The sequence below is a fragment of the Bufo bufo genome, chromosome 4, assembly GCF_905171765.1.
Source record: "Bufo bufo chromosome 4, aBufBuf1.1, whole genome shotgun sequence".
In the NCBI taxonomy this organism is placed as follows: Eukaryota; Metazoa; Chordata; class Amphibia; order Anura; family Bufonidae; genus Bufo; species Bufo bufo.
Genome location: NC_053392.1, coordinates 131,858,764 through 131,873,610, shown reverse-complemented (window position 1 = coordinate 131,873,610; position 14,847 = coordinate 131,858,764). Strand labels below are relative to the sequence as shown.

At 43.7% G+C, this 14,847-nt stretch overlaps 1 protein-coding gene across 1 annotated transcript in view; it reads left to right on the top strand.

The window, feature by feature from the left end:
• EFHD1 (EF-hand domain family member D1) overlaps positions 1-12,026 on the top strand; it is a 32,852-nt gene extending 20,826 nt beyond the window's left edge. Inside the window, exons 3-4 of the mRNA XM_040427910.1 lie at positions 9,667-9,801; positions 11,680-12,026. Coding sequence (XP_040283844.1) covers positions 9,667-9,801; positions 11,680-11,811 — 267 coding nt within the window. The 3' untranslated portion in view covers positions 11,812-12,026. The remainder of the gene's footprint in view (positions 1-9,666; positions 9,802-11,679) is intronic.
• The last annotated feature ends 2,821 nt before the right edge of the window (positions 12,027-14,847 follow it).

Here is a 14,847-nt window from a genome sequence, read left to right as displayed (position 1 = left end):
TGGGCTACAACAGCAGAAGACCCCACCGGGTCCCACTCATCTCCACTACAAATAGGAAAAAGAAGCTACAATTTGCACGAGCTCACCAAAATTGGACTGTTGAAGACTGGAAAAATGTTGCCTGGTCTGATGAGTCTCGATTTCTGTTGAGACATTCAAATGGTAGAGTCCGAATTTGGCGTAAACAGAATGAGAACATGTATCCATCCTCTGATGGCTACTTCCAGCAGGATAATGCACCATGTAACAAAGCTCGAATCATTTCAAATTGGTTTCTTGAACATGACAATGAGTTCACTGTACTAAAATGGCCCCCACAGTCACCAGATCTCAACCCAATAGAGGATCTTTGGGATGTGGTGGAACGGGAGCTTCGTGCCCTGGATGTGCATCCCTCAAATCTCCATCAACTGCAAGATGCTATCCTATCAATATGGGCCAACATTTCTAAAGAATACTATCAGCACCTTGTTGAATCAATGCCACGTAGAATTAAGGCAGTTCTGAAGGCAAAAGGGGGTCCAACACCGTATTAGTATGGTGTTCCTAATAATTCTTTAGGTGAGTGTATGTATATGTGTTATTGCTGTTATTTTACTCACTACCTTTAGCTGCATTGTGGCCTAAATCTACTCGGAGGTATTAGGGGAAACTCAAATTCCCCATGGCTTTTTCCTTGAAGACCAGTCTGGAACCTGGAGAGTAGATGCCAGTGTAGTTATGGTTGTGCCATTTTCGGAGTTCAGTAATGGTATTCAGAAATGAACTGTTCTATAAATGCCCATACTCACCCGATGAATATCGGCCAAACCTGCTGACTTGTTCTCACATGAGATAAGACAATGGCTGAGGTGTCTGGTAGGAGCTTATTCCCCCTCTTCCCTTTCAGAAAACATGCATGCTCGGCAGAGTAAAGCGTGTACCTGTATGGTGGTCAGAAGGAGTAGCTAAATGTTATGATTATCTTGAGATGAGTGATGATAAAGGGAGTTGCGGCTGCTAGAAATATGCATTCAGGTAATTCTATATACACCCCATTTCATAAATCTTTGGCCCTGGGACTAGGAGGGACTGTAGTTTAGACAGCATTATTGCCAGTGCTGTCTTCTAGGCCACATATCCTAGAATGCCTACCTCCCGAATCCCTCTGCATAGTCTGTATGGGTCTGGGGCAATATGCAGTAAGGCACAGAATACATTTATGGGGTCTTTTATTAAGACCGGCGTTTTAGACACCGGTCTTAATCCCCTTGTGCTGGCTGTTGATGTGCGTAAGTTATGTAGAGGCGTCGGCTTTTACATAACGTAGGCGTATCCACCACCGGCACCTAACAGCCTTAAATCTACACCAGCTCTTAAATCTACACTCATAAATGACCTCCTTAGTGTCTGTATTATTTTATTTAATGCACTTACATAGCGCTACTGTATTCCGCAGCGCTTTACAGACATTGGCATCCAACTGACTAAACCCACTAAATAGAACCACACATGTAGTATAGAAAAATATCTTTATTACACATAATCATATCAACTAAATATTGAACAGAAAGTATACAATCTAAAATCAGCGGGTAAGAGCTATAGAGCAAGAATCACCCTCTTTCCCCCCCCCCACCCCACACAAATATGATGGGCCTATTATACATTTACAGAGGATATATGCACATCGGTGAATAACACATAATAAAGTGCTTATACTATAGAATATAGTGCAATCATCTATGGCCGGTTCAGCAAAGAAGGTTCAGTACTCATCTCACATAGCCAGGACACACCCAGGTTCCCCCATGAAATATGGTCCAAACTCCGTGGCTCCAACTTAGGGAAATCCCAGTAAGTGTCACTAACTGCAGTCAGTGGGATTTCCCAACCAATTCTTAGATTATTTTCTCGCGAAACATTGTACTTCATAATGAAAATTTGAGTCAGTATAATTCACCTTTTTATTTCAAAAGTTTCAGTTCAGTTTTGCGGACCGGGTGCGGTCCCATTAATTTCAATCTGTGGTTCCGTTCCGCGGCCCCGCAAAAAAAAAGATAGAGCATGTACTATTCTTGTCTGCAGTCACGGACAAGAATAGGCATTTTCTATTATAGTTGTGGCCATGTTCCGTCCACAAATTACTGAACGCACACTGATGGGATCTGTGTTTTGCGGATCACTACGGTCGTGTGACTGTGCCCTAAGGCAGATAGTGATGCATCATAAAAGAGTTATTACTTTACATTTCCCATATAGCCACTTTTTTGTTTGCATCATTTTGTAAATGTAATTTTATTTTTTTAGGATGTTTACAAGGCTTAAAATTTTAGAAGCAAATTTTTCCGTTAAGAAAATTTCCTAAACCCACTTTTTTAAGGACCAATTCAGTTATGAAGTGATTTTGTGGGGCTTACATAGTGGAAACCACCTATAAATGACTGCATTTTAGAAGCTACACCCCTCAAGTTATTTAAAACTGATTTTACAAACTTTGTTAACCCTTTAGGTGTTCCACAAGAAGTAAGGAGCTGAAATGTTTAAATTTTAATTTTTTGGGCAGATTTTCCACTTTATTTAATGTTGTTGAATTTTTTTTTCCTGTAACACATCAAGGGTCAACAGCCAAATAAAACTAAATGTTTATTACCCTGATTGTGCAGCTTACAGAAACACCCCAAATGTGGTCATAAACTGCTGTATGGGCACACAGCAGGGCTCAGAAGCAGTGATGGCCAGTTCGCCCGTGAACACATGCGGGCTGCCATCTTAAATCACAAGTCCAGTGAGGCACAGGTAAGTCCTTACCTGTGCCTGTGCCGCGAGCCGGTCTGAAACAAATGCGGTCACCGGGAGCAGGCAGTTCCGAGGTCAGCTCGATGAAGGCCCCCGGCGGCTGTTCTCTGAACTGCCTGCTCCCGGTGACCGCATTTGTTTCAGACCGGCTCGCGGCGCAGGCACAGGTAAGGGCTTACCTGTGCATCGCCGGACTTGTAATTGACCATCACTGCTCAGAAGGACAGGAGCAACATATGGATTTTGGAGGACAGATGTCGCTGGGATAATTTTAAGTTGCCATGTGACATTTAAAGATCCCCTGATGCACCCCATAGAGTAGAAACTCCCAAAACTTATCTGGAAAAATAATAGAGGCAGGATCAAATATGAAACTTTACAGAGAAATAAAAATGCAGGTGGTTTGGCTCTGCCCAATCCTATGCTTTACTTTTTGTCAGCCCAACTACAGCACTTCAAGGGGTGGGGAGCGCTAGGTGACTTGGGAGGGAAAAGTGGTCGGCTGATGAGATGGGCATCGAATAGGTCTCCCCCACTAGCAGCTATAGAAGGAGAGTTAAAAGGGGAAGTGGGGCGCATTTCAACTCTACAACTTATGAGGAAAGTGTGGGCTAAGGCAAAAAATATCTTAGGAATACCGGGGTTAATGAATATTTCACCTTTTAATGGAGCAATTCAGTGCTCCATGAATTAGTTGGCCTGAATGGATACTCACAGTGGGAAAATAAAGGAATATGGCACTTAGGCCATATCTATTCTAATGGGATTTTAAAACAATACCAGCTGTTGTGTTCTGAATTTGGGCTGCCCTCTTCACAGTTCTACAAGTACTTGCAGCTTAGACATGCATTAGAAGCTCAGTCCAAAACAACCATGGTGACGTTCATGTCCAATCAGATGTTAAGCACAGCGGTTAATGCAGGACCTGTAAAGGGGGCGATCTCCATGATATATCAAACCTTGTTGGAGGAATTTCTTAAAGGATATCCCCTTAAAAGTAGACCACATTGGGAGAGAGATGTGGGTGGAATTACAGATGAGCAGTGGGAGGAGGTGTTAGACCTCACCCCTAATTTATCTCTTAGTGAGGCGGCGCGGCTATCCCAGTTGTACTTAATACATAGTGTAGAAACTCCCAAAAAGTGACCCCCATTTTGGAAATTACGGGATAAGGTGACTGTTTTATTGGTACTATTTTGGGGTACATATGTTTTTTGATTGCTCTGTTACGCTTTTTGTGAGACAACGTAACCAAAAAGTGGTTGTTTTGGCACTTTTTTTTTTTTTCTTTTACAGCATTCACCTTGGGAGGTAGATCATGTGATTTTTATAGAGCAGTTTGTTACAGGAGCGGCGATACCTAATTTGTCTATCTTCTTGGGGTACATACAACTTTTCGATCACTTGGTATTATGCTTTTTGTGATGTAAGGTGACAAAAAATGGCTTCTTTTGGAAGTTGTTTTATTTATTTTTTCCCCCCTTCTATTTTTTACAACTAGTCACTATACTCGGTGAAATACACTGATAGTTTGCCTATGAGACCCAGCATGGGGGCCTCATAGGTCTCAGTAGCTGCCAGGCCCCAAGGCCTTTGAAAGGCTTGGGACTGCCATGGCAACAATCCTATCCCCATCCCGATGGATCAGGAGAGGGAGTTCAAACCTCCCGTATGCCGTGGTCAGCGCTGACAGTGGCATACGAGGGGTTAATCCACTGGCATCGGCGATGCTCGTGGATGTAGCAGGGACCCGGCTGTTACTGATGAAGACACTGTGTGAGCAGCATAGGACGGACCGCAGGGCGCGAATGCTCGTTCTGGTTCGCCAAGTACGAGCAATTTAGGACGAGCATTCTCTGCCTAGGTCCTTAAGGAGTTAAAGCGCATCTGTCCTCAGATTTGTACCTATGACACTGGCTGACCTGTTATATGTGCACTTGGCAGCTGAAGGCATTTGTGTTGGTACCATGTTCATATGTTGCTGAGTAAAAATGAAGTTTTAATATAATCAAATGAGCCTCTAGGAGGAACGGGGGCGTTGCCATTACACCTAGAGGCTCTGCTCTCTCCAACTGCTGTGCCCCCTGCACTTTAGGATAATTCAGGGCCAGGCGTGATCACGTTTTCATTGCCTGGCTCTGTTATACACAGTGCAGAGGGCGCAACAGTTGCAGGGAGAGCAGAGCCTCTAGGTGTAACTGTAACGTAAATATATTGAAACACCATTTTTCTCAGTAATGCGGGCACATATGAACATGGGACCAACACAAATGCCTTCAGCTGCCAAGTGCACATCAACAGGTCAGCCAGTTTCATAGGTACAAACCTGCTGACAGACGCACTTTAAAGGGGCTGTCCACTCTTTTAGGCTTTTTTTTTTTTTTTTTTTTTTTTTAAAAAATAAATAAATCATTGGTCTTTATCCACCCTGGGTCTGACACTCTGTACCCTCACCGACAAGCTCCCTTGCTGGGTACATGCAGTAGTAGAGGACCTCTTGGCGCAAGGAACCAGAAGAGGGTGCGAAAATGAAGTGGATCTCCTTGTTTTTTTTATTTCAGCAGTGTTTAACAACGTGTTTTCAGGTTATCAATTGCATTTTTGTGCCCTTTTCTGGTTCCTTGCGCCAAGAGGTCCTCTACTATCCTAACTGCTATCCTGAGGATTGTCCAGATGGATTTTTGAGCGGATTCGTATGTACTAAAGCAGAGATGTCAGGACTGCTGACTGGTCATCATTAAATAATATTTAATAGAACCAGAGGAGCCCTGTTCAATTTAGAGAAGTTCAAATATGAAAACTGAGCTTTCTTCCAGACTGCATGCAGGTTATTGCTGGAGTCAATGGTGTGGTGCTATAATCTTTACATCTTAGTAGTGAGGTTCCACTATATCTACAGTGGAAAATAGACTATTGGGTGGGAATGTGACATTATGTGCATGTATGTTATACATAGTGTAACGAGGCTGGTTTGGGCATACCGGGGTGGTCACTGTAGGTTATAACATTTTACCCAAACTACAGAGGGTTTGTAATGTGTGTAGGAGGGGTCCCTTACTCACCCCATAAAGGCATGGATTTCAGCATTCCCAATCTTGTTCCAATGGGACATAATCTGCTGCACATAGAGGGGCTTATTACACCCCTGCGCCCCCTTAAAAATGTTATAGCCGGTGGACGAGTCTGTAGACCTCATTTTAACAAGGTGTGACCGTGTGCTGTGGAGATTGCTGGAGGCTCTTTTATTAACACTGTCATTTCCTGCGCTGGCTCACTACAGTCTTGGCCAAGGTTCATGTTTTAGATGTACGTAGCCCAAGTCTAGATGACTACAACTTCCTGTTAATCCACGCCAATTTTAATTGAATATTTACTGGAGCGATTAATGGCAGGGCAAAAGAGCAAGTCAGACCATCCCGGAGCCGGAGACCTCGTGAGACTCATGTGTTTATTACTAATGTCTATGCCCCGTTTAGGTTATACGTCCCGATGTATACTGCAGATGTATGCCACTGTATAGCCAGATCTGCACTTGCCTTGGTTATGATACTGTTACAGCCGATGAACGTATAGGACAGACTCGCTGATGTTTGTGCAGTGCCAGTTCTTATACTATCTTATATAGCTGCTGTATGAACGTGTACATGTATGCTAACAGAGGTCTTCACGTACTCTGGTTCCGGAGTGCTACTTAAAGAGGTCATCCCATTATTAATATAAAAAAAATTAAAATCAGACATCATATAGTACACAACAATCCGTCTCGAACAAAGCTAGAACCAGCCCTGTACCTCACATGGATCCAGAGATCTCCCCGTTCATTGCTCCAATTGAAGTTCACGGGGCATGACCTTTCTGCTGCAGTTCAAGGGTTGAGGCATCCTTTCTTCTGCAGCTCTCTCCCTGTCACAGCTCAGTAGGCAGTTGAATAATTGAACGGAGCATGTGCGACCACCTCAGTGAGGTGGACAGAGATATAAGGTAAAAAACAGACGGCGCTACACAGATACATTTTATTGAATAACTCAGTGGCTATAATACATTTTTAATGACCTGCAAGTATTCAGATCCATATGATGGTTTGAAAACGGCAGTATCTTTTTCATGGGGCGACCCCTTTAAATGTAGCGCCTTTTACACCATCCATACCCTTGAGTGAACGAAAGCTTATCCGCTTTCCAGCCAGTAAACATCAGTTTTTTTTTTTATTGCCTGCACACAGATGGTGCCCGTTTTCTGACCGTTTTTTCTTGCAGACCTATTCTTTTGGAAAAATCAGAACTGGATGGTTATTGGATTGGCCCATTAACTATAATGCGTCGGCGGTCAGTCTGAGTGCTGTCCGTTCTGTAAGTGAGGCCTAAGTATGACGCTGTTACAATGGAGACTTGGTTGTAGCTGTCTTTATTTCACTATCCCGCTCTGGAATGTGCCTGGCAGCCGGGGGTGACCCCTCTGCCTAGACTCAAGAGAATGGCCGCCTGTTCTGTGTCTCTTTACTGATGCAGATGGGTATGTGATCAGGAAAGGTGAGGAGTGTGGGAAGTCCTTCTGGCACAATGGACCCTTAGTAGCGGGCGCCCACAGTTGTCTGCCTGCCAGTCACACTAGAGTCTAAATGCCAGCATTGCCCTGATAAGGAGGGGCATGATGCTCTGCTCTGTGTCCATACATTACACATCTACTGGGCTGGTATTTGTCGTGCAGGACATGTCTGCCGTGCTATAACATACAGACCTGCATCGGAGGTAGTCGTTGGGGAATCTATCCTTAGGAGAGGTTTACTGCAAGAAAATGTATAGTGCTGCAGCAGGATGCCTGTACAGTTAGATTCTATTCCTATTGACCTCCTATTTAAATAAAAATATACAGCATAGTGTGTGTCTAGATACTGTCTTATTTTAAGTGTGCATAGATCTCCTATTCACAGACCTTTCCTGCAATGATGTCATTGACGGCGCGCTATCCTTGATTTCATAATCGTAAAGACTTGTTTTCTATCATCTCATCTCCTTGTGCAATACTGAGTGTCCTGGTTATCAAAGCAGGCTGAGCTATTGATCCAGCTGTAAGCTAGAAACACATGCAGCGTGCATGATTCTAGCCTAAGGGTGCTGGCACACCGTGCAGTTGTGACGCAGTTACTGCGTCACGAAACAATCATTCACAGCACAGTTTTTGTCTGCGGCCAGCTGCAGTGAATTAAATCATTCAGATAATTTCTGCTATGCATGAAACAAGTATTTTTCACCCTAAAAGATACCCTTATAAGAAAAAAAAAAAATTTTCATTAGACCCCAGCTGAGACCTCCGATCAGACCTCTAATGTTAATCGGACCGCAGATTAAAAAAAATTAAAATAAATCCACTTCCCTCTCCTGCTCCGGATGCCGCCGCCATTCCTGAGATCCAGCGCTTTTCCTGCCATGCTGTGCTGTGACCCGACGTCACACAGTGGGAGGTCACAGAGCGTGCCAATGTCCACACACTGTGCTACAGGGAAAGGCGAGTACAGAGCCAACACAGAGAGCTACTGTACTAATGAGCACTTCCATAATAGAAGAGCTCATTAGTATTCGCCCTATAAGACGCACTGACATCCCCCGCGCACACTTTTGTGGGGGGGGCAGGGGGACAGGAGAGCTTCTTGTAGGGTGAAAAATACAGTAGGTGCTAAACTAGCTAAATTCTAGAACTGTGTTGTGAAAGCATGTTTGTTGATGCAGTAACTAAAAGTAGTTTTCAACTGCATCATAACAGCACTGTGTGCCAGCGACCTTAGAGAAAACTAATGACAGACAGGAATCAGTACAAGGAAGAAAAAAAAAACGTTTTGAAAGTCACGCTGTCCCAGCAGTCCCGAGACTCCTTGGTAATTTGACTGCTGCAACCAATCATTGGCCTCAGCAGTGAAATGCACATGAATGACATGGGATCATTACATTCTTGCACGTGTGGCTAGTTAATGGCAGTGGAGCGCTGTCAATTCCGGTCTGGCAGGGGCCAAAATTGGTAGGGAGTTGTGTATTATTTATTATTATTATTATTATTATTATTATTATTATTATTATTATTATTATTATGGTTTTTTTAAACTGATGGCGGAGTTTTGACACCCAGGACCCCTGCCGATCAGCTGTTTGAGAAGGCAGTGCCGCTGGCAGTAGTGCCGCGGCCTTCTCACGGTTTACCGCAGGCCCAGTGACGTCACGACTAGTTTCAATGGCCTGGGCGGGGTTAAGCTCTATTCAAGTGAACAGAGTTTAGCCCCGCCCAGGCCAGTGATACTAGTCGTAACGTCACTGGGCCTGCGGTAAACAGCAAGAAGGCTGCGGTGCTGCTGGAGCGCCGCTGCTTTCTCAAACGGCTGATAAGTAGGGGTCCGGGGTGTCAGAAACCTGCCGATCAGATGCTGATGATCTATCCAGAGGAAAAATTTGCAGGACCCCTGGATAACCCCCTTTAACCAGGCCATACACATCAGATAATTATCTACCAGATTCTTTTGTTCTTGGGCTGACTGAATGCCATAGTCACTGTGATTTTGTAGCAAAAAGATCACAGAGAGGCACGGAGCATTATCAATCATGTTACTGTTCTGTGTTTCTCTGCTGTCCGGATCGGGGCTTGGCTCTCTGTCACACAGCAGATTACCCGCACGGGATCTGCTCGTGTGAAAGAGCCCTTACTGTCTTTTCTGCTCTTTGGAAGAAATACCTAACTGTACATGACCACTCTTGCCATTGCCACCCTGTTGTCTCCATGAGAACCTTTTAACCAGTGCTATAAATCTACAGTATCAAATGGTGCAGATATATATATATATATATATATATATATATATATATATATATAAGAACCAATTCATTTTCTTCCTGTGTTTCCTAGTTCTTGCTGATCTTCCGGAAGGCCGCAGCGGGAGAGCTGGAGGAGGACAGCGGACTGATGTCTCTAGCCAAACTCTCTGAAATCGATGTATCAACAGAGGGCGTTAAGGGAGCCAAGAGCTTCTTTGAGGCCAAGGTCAGTTGTCATTGTGAATGATATTTTTTGGTTGATTTGGGGGTTTATGGATGTGTGTGTCTACATGTATATACACAGTCAAGTCACATTATGACCACTTCCTACTTTTGACGTCAGCAGCAAGTGGTTTCCGAAGGAATTTCCGTGTGGTGAGCTGGCTCGGTGGGTATATAAGTTGTATGATAGACTGTCTGCGCCCATATCCCTTAATGCTGTCATGGGTAAAGGGGGCGATTTTATCAAAGCTGCAAAAAGGGATGATTATTGGCTTTTGGGCCAAGGGTGGACGCATTTCTGAAACTGTGCAGTTTGTGAACTGTTCGTGCGCTGCTGTAGTGAAAGTGGACCATGAGGGGACAAATGACACCATTGTGAATAAGCGACATGCAAACTGTGGAGAACCATGTGCCACTGAGGGGAGAGGTGAACGTCGGGTACGAATGTGCAAGTGGGTCAACCGACATGCTACAGTGGAGCAGCTCACCAGCAAAAGGAACCAGGGGACTACCAAACGTGTGTCTAATACAACAGTTCAGTAACCCTACTGCGTATGGGGCTTCGGATGGTCCCTGCACCTCTGATAAGGAGTCTGTATTTTCCATGCATTAGATAAATATTAGCAATGATCTGTACATAGAGAAATGTGACAGACAGCTGATGCCACCAGTGTCCATAGCATTGGTTTACTGATCATTTCTGGCCTCTGTATGTGCAGAAATGCGCCAATAATCACTCGGCTCCACCTACAGTCTGTGTGAAGGAACTGCAGCAACTCTGTCTCACTTGTGTAGCAGCAGTTAAACAACAGCGTCCTATAATTGTAGACAAGGTGGCCTTTGATAATCAATTACTAGTTCCGCACCACCAGTCTTATTTTATTAGGGTAGCCACAATATGGTTTGTGGGCCTCTTTCCTGTCTCCTGAGGATTTGGGGAGATACTGTAATCCCAGATTCATGGTACTGTTCCAGATTGCCACACACCTGTCCTGATTGAACTGATCAGTGATAGATTGCTTTTGCGTGACAGGCGTCTCCAGTGCTGACTGTAGGGACTGGCACACAAGACAGCTGCAGATTCTCCACGTAAAATGGTAGTAAATCAGACGTTAGAGCTGTATGTGATTATGTTGATTTTACTTTGAGATGCTGCTTTTTTTTTTTTTGTGGTAGTGGTTATTACCTTATGGCGTACTTTTTAAAAAAATAAAAATTTGTCTACTGCAGAAAAAAATTGCATAATAAAAAAAAAAAACGTATACCAGCATACACTGGCCCAATGGAGTCCAAAGGGACGCTCTTTTTGCCTGTCCTGGGGGACCTATGGACATGTGCATGGAACAAGTATACAATTAACATTTGCCAAATGTATGCTGAAAGCGCAGTGCTGCCTCCTTAGTGGTGTAGATAGCAGTGCAGCACAGGGAATCTGTCAGCAGTTTTGACTGTGCTAGCCTGCTGAAAGTACTAAGTAGGAGCAGGGGAGATTATGAAAAGCATACACCTTTTAATCACCAGGCATAGTGTGAATAAGAAGCTTTATTTTGCTACACTCTGCTCCTTTAAAGGGGCTGTGAAGCAGCACAATGCAAAGAGCACATGACCGTGAATCTCCACCTCCTGGGCACTTGTAAGAACAGAATCTGAAATAATAAAACTTCATATTCACACTACTCCTGATGATAAAAGCTCCACCAAAGGTATGTTTGTCCTGCTCTTCTCAGCACATGCCTAGTGCGGTCAGCAGTTTATCATGGTTATAACTGCTAACGGACTCCCTTTCATTACCCAGTGACCCTTATTTCATTACGTGAGACTGATAAAGTACTTGTTCCTGTACACTTTGCTGAAATTGTATCTCCATTTCTTCTGTTCTTAGGTTCAGGCTCTCTCCTCATCAAGTAAGTTTGAGTCAGAAATTCGTGCAGAACAGGACGAGAGGAAGCGACAGGAGGAAGAGAAGAAAAACCGTAGAGCTGCCTTCAAAGAACTGAAATCGGCATTTAATTAAGGAGTTTCTGCTTGTAGTACTAACATCTAACCATGGCATTCAGACACCCTGACAAAATGGAGCTTAAGGCTCTAGGGCCTGTTGGGTTTTCATGGCTGCAAATCCGGTCCCTGTGCTTGTTAGAACTGCTAATGCAGCGACTATTGTCCCTCCAAAGGGTATATTCACATGTGGTGGTTGAGGTGCCATTAAAGCTGCATCAAAACCTCACTGGGGAAAAGTATGCACAACTTCTTATGTGGTTTTCAATGCGGTTTCAGTTTTTATGGGTCAAACTTGGTAAATGTATCGCCTGTAAAAATCCACCACCACATTAAAAACCATGACAATTATGCCATCTTTTAATATAGTTTTAACTGCACCTCAACCGCTACATGTGAATATACCCTAATAGTTGCTAAAACAGGTTCTTGACTTTGGCCTGACTTCTAGCAGCATTTGCTCCTGTACATACTGAAACGTGCCTGTTTCTGATGTGCCATAGGTTATAAAACTACTGTATCTAAATCTACAGTATATAATAGGTTTGAAATAATTTAAGGGTTCTTACATGCTACAAATAGAATGCTTGTTGATCAACAGTAAATCACTTCTACATGGCTAGAAAAGCGAGAGAAACTAAAATGAAGGCAATTCCTTGAAGCCGAACCCCTATAGACTTGCATTCCACTGATCTGTAACATTCCTTCTAGGGGGTGAATTCTCTCACGCAGCAGATTTGATACAGAAATTTCTTCTACCGCCCCATCTATTTGCAGTAATCCATGCGCATGCTGCAGAAACGTCCCCATTCAGATGAATGCAACTTATTTTCAGCTGCAGAAAGTTCTGAAACAAATCTGCGGCGTGTGAACTGTGGGATCTGTAGAGATCCTGTCTGTTGACCATGTCAGATTAAGATCCAAGTCGAAATCCTGTAGCTTTAGACAATACGTGATGAGGGAAGGGACTATTAAATATTCTGATCTTCAGTGGAATGGAAACCTTATGATCCATTGTAATGGAGGCTATGGAAGAGATCTATAAGATGTATTGTAAATAACTTGCTGCGGACAATGTGTAAAAGGAAATCTCTAAGCTGGGAACCTCTATGGATGTTTTATTGGAAGAGGACCCGTCCCCTCTCCTCGCATGGCTGTTTTAGTAACTACTTGCATTCCCCATGTAATAATAACAATTGTGGTTCTATTTATAGGACTCTTGTGCCGTTCCTTTGTTATTCCTTCTGTAAGTTATGACTGAATTGCCAGCAGTTTGCAATGGAGGTCTAGCTGGGTGTTATCAGTGGGGGGGATGTCCTTCACAGTCTGACACTGGCAGCACTGATATGATAGTGTCAGACTGGGCAGGGACACACCCTAAACTGGTAACACCCAGCTAGACCTCCATTGCAAACTGCTGGCAATTCAGTCATAACTTCTAGTAGGAATAATACAGGAATGGCAGATAAGAGAGTCATAAGAATAGATGCTCCAGAATTGTTATTACACGGGGAAATGCAAGTATTTACTAAAACGGACCTGTCGGGAGAGGTGACCGGTTCTCTTTAAATTCACATGCAATGACAGTAAACCGTACAGGAAACACAGGCACATATTGTGTGTAGTCTACTGTGCCGGGACTTTTAATCTGATAGGTTGTTATATGCAGCTACCACGTCTCCATGGAGGACCGGTCCGATGCCGGCGAGCCTGGTACTTCAGCTGGTAATCATCATTTATTGTATAGCTGGGTTACTTTGCCAGGGATACTCCATTTCTGACCCCTGTGAATCAAGTTGCACTTGGAAGAAGCTTTCCAGCTACAGCCCTGCTGGCTACTGCTATGTACACATTTTATATTAATATAAGAATATAATAAATATGTTTTACTAATAAAGCTAGCAGTGGATCTGCTTAGGTCTCTGACTTTGTGATTCTGCTAAATATGAGTCATGGATTGGCGGCTCTCATACAGAGGTAATGTTAGCCTGTTGGCCAGCAAAGAGCCTCTAGACAATAGTGTGCATGTGAGACTTCAACATGTAACCTCATATGGATCACACCCTTGTTTTAGAGTTGGATGTTATTTAAGGATTCAGGTTATAATTGTTCTGCAGAATAAAAAGTGTTGTCTATTAGGCTGAGTTCACACGGGCGAGTATTCCGCGCGGATGCGATGCGGGAGGTAAACTCATTGCACCCGCACTGAATCTGGACCCATTCATTTCTATGGGGCTGTGCACATGAGCTGTGATTTTCACGCATCACTTATGCGTTGCGTGAAAATCGCAGCATGCTCTATATTGTGCGTTTTCCACGCAACGCAGGCCCCATAGAAGTGAATGGGGCTGTGTGAAAATCGCAAACAAGTGCGGATGCGGTGCGATTTTTCACACACTGTTGCTAGGAGACGATCGGGATGGAGACCCGATCATTATTATTTTCCCTTATAACATGGTTATAAGGGAAAATAATAGCATTACAGAATGCATAGTAAAATAGGGCTGGAGGGGTTAATTATTATTTTTTTTTAACTCCCCTTAATCCACTTGCTCGCGCAGCCGGCATCTCTACTGTCTCCTTTGCTGTGTGCAGGAAAAGGACCTGTGGTGACGTCACTCCGGTCATCACATGATCCATCACCATGGTAAAAGATCAAAAAGATTATTAATTTTTTTTCTTTAACCCCTCCAGCGCTATTTTACTATGCATTCTGTATTCGGAATGCTATTATTTTCCCTTATAACCATGTTATAAGGGAAAATAATACAATCTACAGAACACCGATCCCAAGCCTGAACTTCTGTGAAGAAGTTCGGGTTTGGGTACCAAACATGCCGATTTTTCTCACGCGCGTGCAAAATCATTACAATGTCTTGCACTCACGCGGAAAAATTGTGCATGTTCCCACAACGCACCTGCACCTTTTCCTGCAACGACCGTGTGACTCGGCCTTTAGGGTTTGTTCACGTCACATTTTTTCCCCTCCGTTTAACATATATGTTAACGGATACCTCAGACTGATGCCCTACTGTGGCATCCGTTCACCATAGTT